This window comes from Ictalurus furcatus, chromosome 10 (assembly GCF_023375685.1).
Source record: "Ictalurus furcatus strain D&B chromosome 10, Billie_1.0, whole genome shotgun sequence".
Classification (NCBI taxonomy): domain Eukaryota; kingdom Metazoa; phylum Chordata; class Actinopteri; order Siluriformes; family Ictaluridae; genus Ictalurus; species Ictalurus furcatus.
In genome coordinates, this window is record NC_071264.1 from 18309887 (window position 1) to 18326041 (window position 16155).

General features: G+C 37.3%; 1 protein-coding gene across 1 annotated transcript in view; it reads right to left on the reverse strand.

Annotated features, from left to right (window-relative positions):
• Nucleotides 1-10040, reverse strand: part of insrb (insulin receptor b) — an 83691-nt gene extending 73651 nt beyond the window's left edge. The window contains exon 1 of the mRNA XM_053634428.1: nt 8949-10040. Within this exon, the coding sequence (XP_053490403.1) occupies nt 8949-9027 (79 nt within the window). The 5' untranslated portion in view covers nt 9028-10040. The remainder of the gene's footprint in view (nt 1-8948) is intronic.
• Nucleotides 10041-16155: the final 6115 nt, after the last annotated feature.

Here is a 16155-nt window from a genome sequence, read left to right on the forward strand (position 1 = left end):
ACTTGTGTCTCATAAAACAGTAGAAAATACACTTGTTGCAAAAATCACCACCTCGGGTGATCCCCGACTGCAACTCTTAAGCTTTTACTACAACTAAATACAGAGTGGAAATAAACACTGGTCATCGGAGGTGCTCTATTTTATACCACTGCTATGTGCTTGCTCTACACTTTGCTTCTTAAAAAACATCCTAGGTATTAAAGCGCAAAAATAGAAAAGAATGTGAATACAAACGTATGGAGTATGGAACATATTCATTCATTTTTTTTTCTCCTGTTTTCTCTTTTTTGTTCATATTCTTTTCTATTTTCTGTTTTCGCTCATTCTTTTCTGTTTTCTCTTTCATTCATATTCTTCTCTTTTTATTCATATTCTTTTCTCTTTTCACTCATATTCTTTTCCGTTTTCTCTTTTCCATATGTTTGTATGGAACCAAACTCAAGTACTATAGTAAACATGCAGCCATATTTAAATCTAAAAAGTGTGTTTTTGAATTAAGCATATTCTCACAGTTCGCCTGTATTTTTAAGTTTCACAGATTGTGTTAGCCTGATAGCTAATATGTCCTAACCTGACTACAAGAGTATTTCATCATAATAAAATTCATTAAATTCCCTGCTAATTCTGGCAAACTAACTTATCTGATCTAAATCTTCTTAAAAATCATGTGAAGTAATAGGTTAAAATGTTCATAATCTTCACTGACAGGACAGGACAGGACCTGACAGGACTTCTGAGACAAATTTTAAGTCAAGTTCAGAATGTCAATAATACTCACTGCCTATGCTAGCCAGCTGGCTACTACGAGCTAACCTGATACGAATTCTGAGATGATGTTTGTCATTCATAAATGCTCAGAATCCTCACTGCTAGCCCTCACCAACTGCTAGCCAACTAGCTAAATGAGTTAACCTGACTGGATTTCTGAGAGAAACAGAATGCTAACTCATTAGCAACCCAATATGACTGTACAAACCTCGAAGGCAATGCCCACTAAACTGTGAGCCTCACAAGCGTTTATCATTATTTATAATGGTAGCAAGCTAATATCATATTTGCTATCTAATGAACGTGTTAGTAAACCTGACTACTGGTTTTAATTGAAAAATAAAATGAGTTACATTACACTAGCTAGCTTGTTATGTCAGATAGCTACTGGTACTGTGTTTAGCTGAGTGGTTGAGCTAAGCTAATGATGTTAAACGGGCATGTTGTACATGATATTTGCATATAACCGTAAATTAAGTATGGCAATTGAGACTTGCTTTTTTAACTGGAAAATGCTTTTCTGTTCACCATGTTTTTAGGACTTTAACGCTCGCCTCAAACTGACAAATTCATAAATTTGCCCAGAATTAAGTCACCTTTTTAAAAGACCTGGTCCTCTTATTCATTCCAGATGAGACCGGGAACTCATGTCAGGAACAGAAATGTTGCCCAAACATGCTATTAAGGCAGGGATGTTATTTTTGAAGTGTCCATGATAACAATATCATGTTGAGTATTGCAGAGTATTATATAACAAACCTCTCATATTTCTGAGTTGTGAGGGAAAGCCAACAAGGGCGTGTTAAAACAGTATTGGAACGCAAGGCAAGTAGTCATGCCTCCTCCATATTCCAGTGATATGGCACTTTCTTAAAATACATTTAACCCATCAAATACCGTAACCAGGCCACCAGAAACACAAGCATGGCTCAACAGAGTCGCTAGAGCATGAGATCATTGACACCTACAGCTACAAACAGCAACAAGCTCATCGGATCAAATTGTCATGGCATGATTTCAGTACTGGTGCAGGGAGCGAGTACACTTATACCAACATAAGATCTCAGCTCTATAATAAGAGGTCTGGCAGCTAAAGGTTTTAAAAAGCAAACGCTGAACTGAGTCAAATGGTATGAATTTCTGAAAGGTGAATTCATGTTAGTTGTTTTTAATTCTCCATGTGCTGTTTGCTGGCTAGTATAGTAAGAAATAAAACATTTTGGAACTTGTTATAGGAAAATCATTTATGCTGGGGTGGTAACAGTAATTCTGCTTCATCACATCACCCTAAATGTCCTGAAGTGATTTCTTCATCTTATACGACAACAATTATTATTTAGGGGCCAACCACCGAAGGAGCTGTAGCCCCTATTGTATCTGTTAGTTTTCTGCTTATTCTTATTCTTCTTCTTCCCCACTGGTAGTCTATGGCAGCCCAAGGAACCATAAATAGGAAAATGATGAAATTTGGCACACTCATAGATATGACCATGAATAGTATCTGGACCAATTATGGGGTCTCTAGGACAAACTCTATAGCACCAACACTAGTTCAAAAATTCACTTTTCAAATGGTTATAATTGTTCAACACTTTGTCCCAGAGAAAATAAATTTAGTTATTCAGATTACTCTCCTCATCATGATCACAATCCATATCTTGCATCCACCCATTACAGTAGTCACCAGTTTTGAAGTGTACAATATTCAGTTTTTCACTACTCCTCATTCAAATATTGCCCAATTCTTACCAAATTTGGCTCAGATGAAACAGAATTTTGATATTCCTATTTGTTCAAGTTATGATGTCACAAATTTAATGATGTTGACCCAAAATTGGATCAGAGGCTGTATCTCGGCCATACTTTGATCAATTGTAATCCGCATTGCGCTTTCTGCACCTTCGGTGCTTGGCCCCCTTAATCGCTGCTTGCAGCTTTAATTATTATTTATATATTATTATACTGTTTATAGCTACATTTAATGCTGTGCAAAGTCTAGTGGACAAGGTAGTTCCTATTTTCACATTCGTTATAGCAGTAACCTCTCATTTTTTTTTCCCCTCTTGCAGTTAATAAGCCAAAAAAAAACAAAAAAAAACACTCAACTTGTCTGCAAAAAGCCTCAACACTTTCCCGTTGCAGAAAACTTACTGACTATTACAAAAGTGCCAACACTGGTAACTCCTTCCAGAAATGTTAAACAAGCGTATCCTAACAGAAAACTTAGACACATCAGCAATTATACAATTTTCTTTGCTAGAACAATTCAGGAACAAGATTCCTTGGACAGATGAAACCAAAATTACCAGAATGATGGGAATGAAGATGAAAAGGAAGGGCTCATGTTTCAAAGCATACCACATCATCTGGCAAACATGTGGAGGCAGTGTAATGGCATGGCATGTCTCTCTGCCAATTGAACTGAGTCAGTGGTGTTTATTGATTATTTGACTGAGGACAGAAGTAGCAGGGTGAATTCTGAAGTGTATAGAGCTACACTTTCTGCTCAGATTCAGTCAAATTCTGCAAAACTGTTAGGACAGTGCCTCACAGTACAGATGGATAATGACCCAAAACAACCACGAAAGCAGCCCAAGAGCTTCTTAAGGCAAATAAATTGCATGCTCTTAAATGGCTTAGCCGGTCACCTGACATGAATCCAAATGAGCTGTTTTAACTTACTGAAGGCAGAAAGACCCACAAACAAGCAGCAACTGAAGGCAGCTGCAGTAAAGGCCTGGAAAAGCATCTCAAGGGAGGAAACTCCACATTGAGTGATGTCCATGGGTTCCAGACTTCAGGCAGTCATAGACTGCAAAGGATTTGCATCCAAGTATTAAAAATAATCCTAACATTTATGATTGTTAGTTTGTAAAATTAATTTTGAACCTGTTAAAATGGAAGGACTCTGTAATTGAAATAGCTTGTAATTCCTAAACAGTTAATGAATTTTTGGGTTAAAACACTAACACACAGTTAAAGCTGAACATCTACACTTCAATTACATCTTGATTGCTTCATTTAAAATCCACTGACCCACTGTGGTGGTGTACAGAGGCAAAATGATCAAAATGTCACGGTCCAAATACTTACAGACCCGACTATGTATGTGTGTGTACATATATATACACATATACATATATATACACATATATAATATACATATACATATACATATATATACACATATATATATATATATATATAAAAATAATGCTGAGTAAAATGTAATTAAATGTAAATAAAAACAGAATGCAATGATTTGGAAATCTCATAAACCCATGTGTTATTCACAACAGAACACAGAAAACATACCAAATGTTTATACTGAGTAAATGTACAATTTTAAGGAAAACAATAAAGCAATTTTTAAATTCATGGCCGCAACACGGCTCAGAAAAGTTGGGACGGGGGCAACAAAAGGCTGGAAAAGTAAGCGTTACTAAAAAGAAACAACTGGAGGAACATTTCGCAACTAATTAGGTTAATTGGCAACAGGTCAGTAACATGATGGGGTATAAAAAAAAATTTTTTTTAGTAAAGATGGGATGGAATCTGGATGGAAGCATATGTTGATCAGCATCGATGGTGCCTTTCCAGATGTGGAAGCTGCCCATTCGATAGGCACTAATGCACATCCATACCATCATATTATATATATATATATATATATATATATATATATACACACATACACACACACACACACACACACACACACACACACACACACACACTAATACTATATAATGAGACAGAAATATTCCAAATGTTTCCGTACAGGTGAACTGAAACTGAACTGAATCGAAATTAGGTGAATGATATGCGAACTTCATTTCAGGGTTCAATAGCCACCTTTGGTTGTTCAGCTGAGGAAAAAAAATAATAATATGGAGTGAGTGTACTTTGGAGTGCACTTTAAACGAGTACAGCCCAACAAACAAGATTGTAAAATGATTGAATGGTAGAGAAAGAAAAAAGAAAATAAACAGAAGCGCTTTAAGACTACATAATAAAGTTCAGAGGTTCAGTCGGCTCTCGCTCTGGGAAAGTTAGGATTGTGCCATTAAAAAGTTGTTGTACATGTTGTAACAGCTATATGACAAGTTTTTTAAGCTACAGTTACATGATGGATTATTTAAGCAGAAATAAATGCTGATCCTAACCACGTACTGGGTTTTATTCCCATTGCCGCTTCTGTATCAGTCTGATACTAATTTTATACACGTGTCATTTCCACTGTTTTGACGATTAAACTTATCCTTCATAGGAATTCAGTTTTACACTATATATATGGGCATCCTTTATAAATTTTGACAACAAAGGATACTATAGATAAAGAAACAAACAGGTGCCAATATTAAACCTTAATAATAAACATTTCCTTTTGAGAATTATTATGCTTTTCTCCCTCATATATATATATATATATATATATATATATATATATATATATATATATATATATATATATATATATATATACACAAACACACACATACATACATATATATATATAGAGAGAGAGAGAGAGAGAGAGAGATTCACTGCACACTGTATTGCAAAACAGATTATTATGATATCTTAAATGCATCTTACAGACTTACAGTTTCCGCTGTTTTTTATTTGACTTAATGTTCAAAAACAAAAAGATTGCAATCAACAAGTTTAAAAAATGCACCCAGTACATGCAGCGTTCACTCACCCCCCGGCAGTGAGGGAACCTACAGGGTGGGCAACTTCAAAGACATTCCACGCGCAATGCATTCTGGGAGAAATACCTTTCCAAAGGGTAGAGCACCAGAGGAGCATGAACACAAGACAGCAACAGCAGGAGTAGCAGAGATAAAGCTCTCAAATCTCTAACTCTGACTTTAATACATATACATATTATACATTTGAGATGTTGTGGATATCGAGATGTATAGCTGTATATGCTATGCATAGCAAAAACAAATGAATTGGCCTTGCCGTGCCGATACTTTCAGGAGACTGTATACACTGCCAGTTAAAAGTTTTATTAAGTTCAATCGCTATTATCACCATAGACCAAACAAAAATAATACATCATTAACTGCTTGCTCCCGTATCATGTTAAGACTCAAAATGAGTTCTTTAATAAAGGCAAGTGCACTTGGCAGATAAAGCTGTTTAATCCCATAGATAAAGGCTTGCTTGTATTAACTGTAAAACATAAATAATTTGCTATTATTAACTGTAAAGCAAATAAGTGGCTTGTATTAACTGTAAAACATAAGTTCCTAATTAGAGTGATGAAGATTTTGGTAAGTAATTTCTAACATTTCTCAAAAAAGTTTTTTAAAAAATCTAGATGAATCTGGAAGGTTGAAAATGAAGGCTGCATGTCAGGTCAGTTCTGGATCACGTGCAAGAAATAAACATGTATACATAGATACTAACACAACACATCCACAGATACTAACATAAATCTAAGCTTACAGGAACTTACAGACCTATAGAAAAGGCTTCGCCAAATAAGTGCACTCACCTTTAATAATAAGTAATAATAACTCACTTAGACTTCCATTACAAACTAAGAGTGAACGATGTAAAAGTCCTTAAACACAAATACAAAGATTTAGAGAAGAAGCAGTTGTTTAATGTTTTCATCCTTATTAAATTACTAATAATCGAATGGAACAAAACAATTTGTTTGTTTACAGTATCATGATAGCAGATACACATTGGCAGTGGCTGCTTCATTAAAAAAAAAAACCATGAGCTCAACAGAACAGCTGCCTCTCTCTATTCTTGTCTTTATGTATTGTTTTATTTATCAAATTTCTAAGAAATTTAAAATGTGAGAACATTTCAATGAACAGCATGGATCTGGAGCCTATCCTGGAAACAGTGAATGTGAGATGGGAGCACACCCTGGATACGACACCTGTCCACTGCAGAGCACGACATACACACATTCACACGCCCATTCACACCTACGGGCAATTTATCTCATACAATCTGACCACCCGAATGTTTTGGGAGATGGAAGGAAACCAGAGAACCCAGAAGAAACCCACAGGGAAAACATGGGAAACTCCACAAACAGCATGTTTACATGGACAACAATAATCCGATATTACCCCGATTAAGACAATACTCTGATTAAGACACTACCATGTAAACAGCGATTATTGATGACCTTAATCCGACTAAAGTCATACTTGAAGTAAACACAAATTGAATTAAGACATGTGGAGTATTCGTGTCTTAGTCGCATTATCGACGTGCATTACAGACATGTACACACCTTAATCACACTATTAACATCGTGTGGGAGTTTTCACCGCATTTTGCGACAGAACACGTACACAGACGGCAGTGCTCAACCATTTGACGGCAAACAAGAGAGCACGGCTGCGTCCCAAACCGCATACTTAGCTACAATATAGTGATGAAATATACATTTTGGCTACTATATAGTAGGTAAGTACGTGGTTTCGGACGCAGCCCACAGCTTCAAGTAGTCGTCTATTTGCACGTATAGCATGACTAATAATCAACTGTACTTGAAGCTTTCATAAAATTAAAAATTAAACTCAAAACTGTATACGGTCCCATAACAAAGACGAACTGTATGTTGATATGTGAAATTCTGGAGGGACGTCGGACGGCGTGGTGTGGGAACGTAATGACGTGCTGTTAATCGATCAATGTTCTATAACATGTAAAACCTGAACATGAAAGGAGTATTCTGAAAGCAACTCATGTAAACACCTTAATCACAATATTGTCTTATTCAGAATAAGGTCAGTGATTACATTACTGCTGTCCATGTAAACGTAGACATAGAGCGTAACCTGAGCTCAGGATCAAACCGGGACCCTGGAGCTGTGAGCTGTTTACCTGCTGCACCACTGTACCGCCCTTTTCCAAACAAATTTAAATTATTTATTAATTACATATTAATATATTATTACATACTGATTCGCATAGTTTTACAGCTCAAAAAAGAAAAGACTACTCAAGATTTTAAGAAAAGGATTATGTCAGGGTCTGGATTTAAGACCTATGGTGTCCTGAAAACGTGTGAAATTTTATAAATAAACGCATTTATTTGATCATTTTAATAAAAAAATCATTAAGTTTTCCAATCTTATATAACTCAATGCGGAGAGATTTAAAACACTTCGTATTTTTGTAATTGTGCACGGCGGTGGTTGCGATGGCAACGGTTACTTGTCTGTTAACGAGCCCCGCCCACAGAGCCCGCTCCTCAAAACAGCAGTTATTGTAAGCGCACTATCCATCTACACTAGATTTAGCCATCAGTAATTTCAACTTTCATTTTAACAATTACATTAATAACGAATTTATTATAACAGTAGGCGAAATGCATGTAAATGTAGTAGGCGAAATAGTTTCCGATAAATTCATTCGACTTAAAATAATAATAAAAAAAACCTATCTGTTGCTCATTTCTGAATAAATCATCTGCGAACTCGTATAAAAAATGAATATCAACATTAGGCGCACTTTATACAGTCATTTGCGTGAATATCTTTATTAAACAGCATACTAGTGTACCAAAGAGTATATCAAAACAATGCGGTAACTATGGTAACCTGTTGTAACCTACGGTCGCGTGCACACTATTTAGTAAGGAATTATGTGGTTTGGGACGTAGCTGCGGCATTGTTTTTCGTTTCTCCTACGGGTTATTCTTATTGTGTATCTGTGATTCGCTTGCGAACAAATACTACTTTTAAAAAAATAATAATAATAATAATCATGGCAGTCGCAACAGCGATATACAGTATTGTTGTATAGTATGGAATTCGGGGCGGAAAAGGCCCGCCACTACTTCCGGTTCCGACTAGCCGAGTCCAGCGAGGAGGAGAGCTAATCTGGCCTTCAGGCTGCATGTTCAGCCAGGCCTCAGGGACACGTTAAAGAGCAGGAAGGGACCCGAGCTCGAATGGAAAACCAGATTAAGGCAACGTGCACGCTTTTGTGTGTCAGTAAGGAATAAACAGCTAGTTCAATTCTTAATGAAAGACAGAAAATACGGAGGAAACCAAATGCACACAATGCTGCAAGCGCACCAAAACACTGCCCCTCCGCCTTGTGCAGTAAACAGACTCCTTTACATCGACTTGCTCAGGAATATTTTGCTACACCAAAGCGCACTGTGTGACAAAAGAACATGTTGTACTCACTTTCAGCATTTAAAGGTCCAGAATGACACAAAAGGCTGATAAAAGTGAGGAGAACAGCCAGTAACGAGTCCGGTCGCATTGTGCCTTCAAACGTGTTTCTCTTTTTCGTTTTGTTTTGACTTTTCTTGGAGGAAACAAAAAATGCGATTTGTAATGCCTTCAAAGCTTTACAGCAAATCCACTATGATGTAGAATAAAGCAAAAAAAAATTAAAACAACCAAATAAGTCCTGGGAAAAGTTGGGAAAAGTTGAGGCAAAGCGGCCCAAACACGGACCACAAGCCCAACGTGGTGCTTCAGTTTTCTTTCACTTCCAGAGTCTGAACTTATTCCGCGCTTTGCCTCTGGACTACACCACACACTGCGATCAAACGATGTGAGCTCATGTTCTTGCAAAAAGGCAAATGGATGCAGATCTTCATTTTAGCAGGTTACGTGGACATCCTTTTCAAAAACAAATAGAAAAATCCAGATGCTGGTTTGAACCCAGAGAAATCTGACATGTGTTTAATCAGGCCTGTGAAATTCCAGTTACTATCTCCACTACTGGTCAAAAACACGCCGATCTTACCGCTCTCACACAAGTTCGTTTTGATTATTAGAGATACAGACGGTTTCTTCCCCCCTGGATTAATTATTGACCCAGCTTCTGTGTGTCGCAGGATAAATCGGCGTTAATCCACAGCTCGTCCAGTTTCACGCACTGCTCAGTGTTTTCCTCCTTAAACACAAGTTCGTGTTTAATTCTCCAGACAGGATATACAACACGGACACGTTTCCCCTCGTACACTCGCTTACGGGCGAGACTCCGTTTCAAAAACGAGTCACAGTCACTCAAGCGTTGGGAATCCGTCTGTTTTGTGGGGTGTTTTTTTTTTTTCCCGAGCCAAAATGGTGCGGTGTGTTTGGACTGAGCGCCTCGCGTCCTTAATGAGAGTCTTACAGCCTCGCGACACCCATAACCGACCCGCGCCGACAAACACACCTCTTTCCTGTTAAAGACATTTGAAATGGACGCGTCGATAAACTTGAAAGTAGACAAAAAAGTGAGTAAAACTGGTCGTCGTGTCTCATATGGACTCCTGTCTCTCTCCGTGTGTCCCTCCAGCAGTAAACAAGTCGGCTCGAGTCGATCCGCGGCGCGCGCCAAAACACGGATTCCGGATCACGCGCGGATCTGGATCTTCACCTGCTCCTGCCGGAGATAAACAAAACAGTAGATCATACATTTAGCATTTTCTATCTGGCAGAAAGCGGCTTCCATAACTAACTGTGCTTCATCCGGGATGAGAAATATCACGATCCGACCTCCAGTAGCATTTTAACACATTGGAACAAAAAAGTATATTCCAAAGCTGTTTATTTATTTATTTATTTTTCTTTTTTGATTATTGCTGTAAAATGTTTCTCCACAAGAGAAGTAAGGGATGAAACATTTGGGGGTGTGATGAAGTGGAGTTACTGCTACCACAGTTGAAAGCTGATTATGATTCCAATATATTGTCACAACCCAAAGTGTTTTATTCCTCTTATACAATAGCGATTTGTCAGTGGTTGCAATTTTTAATTTATTAAAGAATGATTCATCACACTTGTGTAACATCCAGGAAACAAGTTAGTTCCTGTTCCTATAGCAGCTATAAACAGTTCCCTCACCAGCATCTCTCTCTCTCTCTCATTCTCTTTCTCATTCTCTCTTTCACATATTCTCTCTCTCTCTTTCTCATTCTCTCTTTCACATATTCTCTCTCTTTCTCATTCTCTTTCACATATTCTCTCTCTCTTTCTCATTTTCTTTTTCACATATTCGCTCTCTCTTTCTCATTCTCTTTCACATATTCTCTCTCTCTCATTCTTTCACGTTCTCTCTCTCTCTTACTCTCTCTCATTCTCATTCTCTCTCTTTCTCATTCTCTTTCACATTCTCTCTCATTCTCATTCTCTCTCTCTCATTCTCATTCTTTCTTTCACATTCTCTCTCTTTCTCTCTCTCTCTTTCTAAGCATTTATTTATTCTTGGTTTTAGATACAGTCAGAAGTGGAGAGTGAAATGTCAGTTATTTAATTTGGTATTAGGTCAAGTAAAAATGGCTATCTACCTCAGTAGAACAAACAAAACTAGAAGAGTCCTTAGACTTTGATGTAAACACTGTCTTTGTTAGAATGATGAAAGCCAGACAGAATAATGTAGTTTACAAGCATGTGGTCTTTCAAAAATGTTTTATGTTCTGTTGTGGAGAATATTCTTCTTTTTGGGAGTGTGTTGAGTTAAATCATGTTTTTTCATTTACTTTATTTACTTCTGTGTTTTGGAAATGCATGGTTATTGGGCTGTAGATAACTCTGTTTTGATTAAATAAAAAGGTACTGAAATCTCAAAAATCTCTCTCTCAGTTAATAAGACAACAACAAAAATGCAGTTTGTCACGTTACTGAGAAACTGCTAAATGTAAACCCCCCTGTCTTGAACATGTCAGAAAACTTAGTTACAGCGTTACAAAGCACTGACACTGGAGACTCCTTCCATAAATGTTAAAGGGGACCTATAATGCAAAATTCACTTGTAAATGGTGTTTGAACATAAATGTGTGTTGGCAGAGTGTGCACACAACCATCCTACAATGGCAAAAATCCACCCACTTCTTTTTTTATATTCCCAATAAATCATAAACAGTGTCTCCAAATGAGCCGTTTTCATTTTCGCCCTAACGTGACGTCACATTGGAACAAGCCCCGCCCAGCTATTAGCATAGCCCCTCCCCTGAGTGAGCTGCACACAGTCCGCCATGTGGAGCAGCTACAGTGATAAGAAGAATGTCTCGGCTTCGTAAGCTTTATGTCTTCTGTTGTTGGCTGTAAGAATGTACCTAAGTGTCTTCATGTACTCACGTTAACAGAGCCACTGAAGATGCAGTGGAGTAGTTTTATTTTTGAATGAAATGTGCTCCAAAAATGCTTTAAATCATTTTACACCAGATTGCTTTGTGAATGAGGGTCAATACAAAGCAGGATTTGCTAAAAACTAGATTCTCAAGCATGGATCAGTACCATCTGTTCGTGATCCAGCTTCATATCCAGAAGACGTAAGTATCACACTTTATATTTTGTGAACATTTTTTGTAATCGCCTTTCCAAACGAGCTTGTTAGCAGATTAATGTGGCGAAAGTTACCATCGTCTCTGATTGTATTCACGGAGACCAGGGCTATGTCATCATTTTTATTTTTAATCTGGAAACGCCTTTATTATGCACAATATAGAAAGGTGATTGTCTTTTTGAAAAGTGTATGTTTTGTGCGAATCATTTTACACCAGTCTGCTTTGTGAATGAGCTTGTTAGCAGATTTCACGGCTAATGTAGTATCCAAGCACGAGCTGTTCTCTTCCGGAAAGGGGGTAGGGAGCAGCAGCTCATTTGCACTGAAAGAGAGACACACAAAAACAGCATGTTTTTGCTTCCACCCAAAGGGGGGCATTTTCAGCATGGTGTAACAAATGATCTGTGCGGTGTTTTGAGCGAAAACTTCACAGACACATTCTGGGGACACCTGAGACTTATACTACATCTTGTAAAAAAGGCTTAAAATAAGTCTTCTTTAAATAAACCTATTTCTCCTTACAGAAAACTTCACCATATTAACTGTTATACATTTTTATTCCATATTTGTGAAGCATCAGCTGTACCAGTCCCTGTGAATGAGCTGTTACCATAAAAACAATAACATATTTGAACAAGTGCGTTAATATAAACCTGTGATTTGTAGCTGCACTAATGTCAGAGTTCTAGAAAATTAATCAACACCTTATGACCAATCAGAATCCAGAATTCTACAGACACTATAATGCTATAATGACTTCAAAGCTAAACTTTGTAGCTAACCACATTTGCTAACAAATTCCGTAACTTTAGATGAACTATTTGAATGTGTCATTTAAACCAGTAAGCACGCTCACAAGCAAAATAACCAGGTCCATTATCATGAAGTCAGTGAAGATGCTACATCAGCTCCACTAGGGATAAACTACACATTTGAATACAAAATCAGCTGAGACATGTCTGCTATTTGAAGTGTCTTTAATTCTGCACTGAAGGCTAATGTTGCAAACAAGTAAGGAAAGCTTACACCAATTGCACTAAAGTCTTGCTGATGTTGTTTCTGACACTGTATGACACACTGTTATGTATTAACATGCACAAATGGACGTCAAAAGGATAAAAATGTGCAGCCTGGAAAAATTACTTTCTTCCTCAGCAGCACGTATTTTAGCGTCAGACTCAGGTACACAGTAAAATCTCCAGTGTTGAATTAATTAACTCTTTCAGAGTTCATTTGTGTCCAATCGGACATGAATAAACACTGTAGGTGTTCATTCAACGCGGTGGATTTTTCTGTGTAGGCCAGGGCATTGATGAATTTTTTTGGATGAGAATGTTGGTGTAATAAAATGTGTGTGTTTCATTTTAACACAGACTTCCTGGTGTTTAATGAATGAAACTTTATGTATAAATGGTGTCACTAAGCCACACATCTTTTGAGGTATAAGATGCTTTTTTACGCATAGCTCCAGTGCAAAACTATAGAATGTTTTGACTGCGTTTGGGGAAACAGGAAACATTGTGCATGTTGGAGTTTTGGCTGAACAGTTCCTTTAATAGTCAGCAGGTGTAATGTTTTTAAATGTCTTGGCATGAACTAGCTTATCAGTACATATTCTTTATTTTGGCAATGTTTCACAGATGAAAAAGGCAGACGTTACAGGTGACTAATGACCACACCTTATACATTCTGATACTTTGGTCAGTGTGCACGCACACACACACACACACACACACACGCACGCACTAACTAAAAGAAAACAAACAGATGAAAGGTCAGCTGAACGTTGTTGTATGTTAAAGTGCACACACACACACACACACACACACACACACATACACAGATCCTGCAGAATTTATTACCTTGAGTTGAGTACAATACACAGAGGTGTGTGGAAAACACATCTACTTATAGCATGCAAGCTATTGGTCATTGGGAAAGATGGTGATCAGTGATTGGTCATTGGGAAAGATGGTGATCAGTGATTGGTCATTGGGAAAGATGGTAATCAGTGATTGGTCATTGGGAAAGATGGTAATCAGTTGTTGGTTGTCGGGAACAGCGGTGATCGGTTGTTGGGAACAATGGTGACCAGTGATTAGTCGTCAGGAACAATGGTGAGAGAGTGAACTTCTATTTATATAAGAAATGCACAGATCCCTTTTTTCCATTTCTGACACAATACCCACATGTAAGATTTATTTATTTATTTATGAAATCATCTGTAAATGTAGATTTCATATCAGTGATAAATATCAGCTGATACCTGAGACCAAGCTGCTCAACACATTGTGCATTAGACTGATTTTTAGAAAAGACTTTAAACCTGTTCTGTGTGAAAACCTGGAAAGACAAGGCTTCCTAAGACTTCCTGTGTTACTAAACAAAACACGCTTAACTACAGTAGGAACTGATAGCTGCCTTCTTAATTCATCCTTCCAGCAATGGTTAACTAAAGGTGGAAGTAACTTCTCTTTTACTTTTTTTATTACCCCCATTTTCTCCCCAATTTGGTCACCTGCCAATTCCCACCCACCAGCCAGCTCTCCACTATCATATGACTAGAGAGGGTGAGAACACGTGTGTCCTTATGGCATGTGACTGCAGTGTAACACACTCGGAGGAAAGCAACACCTACCCTCTTCCACATACCTGAGCTCACAGATGTCCACAATTGGCTAGTGTCGCTGTGACTGACAGGGCAGAGTGTCTATGCCCTTTTCACCCAGAGAGTACAGTCAATTTTGCTCTCTAGACTCCTGGCCACAGATGGCAGGATTTGAACTTGAAGCTCCTGATGATAGGGTGAACACTATCTTGCCTGAGAGCCAGGAGTCATTTTTCTAGGAGCAACATGAGAAAAATAATTGAATCATGAAACACTTATGACTTAACATACAATAATAAATAATAACAAATAACACGGTGTACTGTAAACTGATGGAGTTACAGATCAGGAACGAGAGTGTACATTGAAGGAACTTAAAAATTGGAAAAATCTTATAAGTAAGACAAAAATGTACATACTGTGTACAACTTCCTTGTGTCCAGGTTGAAAACATGGTTATTTATTTGTTAACTCATCTGCAAATATAGATTTCACATTAGACATGAGCATCAGCTGGTACCTGAGACTGAGAATGTTTCCCACATCAGTTGAGTCGCTGGTTTGCTTTTCGGTTTGTGTAATCTATATTCAATATCTTCAGTATATATCTTTTGATATGATTCTTTCCCATCAGGGTGTTGTACTGAACGTGGCTGTCATCTAGGGAAATCTCCAAAGAAAAACATGGTTTTGCTTTCAGCATTGAGTCTGAAATACTACCACCATCCTCATAGAAACTGATTTGATGTGATGGCAGCACGCATGTGTGCACAAGTTCAATGTTGTGTCACATGGCTTTATAGCGTCTGTATGCTTAAAATTTTTGGACAAAAAGACTGTGAGTGAAAAACCTGCCTACACTTTTAACACTTATAAACCCTTTAAAATCCTAAATAAGAAAAAAAACCAAACTATTTTATTCTTAGTATTCATCACTGATAAATAAATCTACATCTGGAAGTGTTTTGTCCGTCTTATAATGCACTGATTTGTCAACAATTATAATTTTTTAATGAGTGAACTTGCTTTTTATCCATTTATAGTTACATTTAATGTTGTGAAACATCTATAAACAGCAATAAACAATCATTCCTTCATCAGTCTCACATTTTCTCTCTCTTGAAGTTAATAAGACAAAAAAAACCCAAAAAAACAACAGTTTGTCATGTTACAAATAAAATACAAAGTGTACACTCCTCTGTGCTGAAGACCTTTCCATTTTGGAAAGGTTACTGACTGTTACAAAGCACCAATACTGGGGACATCTCCTTACAAAAAAACTTTACCATCCTATAGTAACCGTATCATTCCTATAGAAATGATAACGTATTAGAACGGGTGCATTAATATAAACCTGTGATGTGCAGCTGCACTACTGTCTGAGCTGCTGTTATAAAAAAAAATGATCAACACCTTCTAACCAATCACAATCAAGAATTCAAGTGCACTGCGGTATTAATAGTAAAGTATTAATTATATAAGTATATAATTTTTAGATGTGT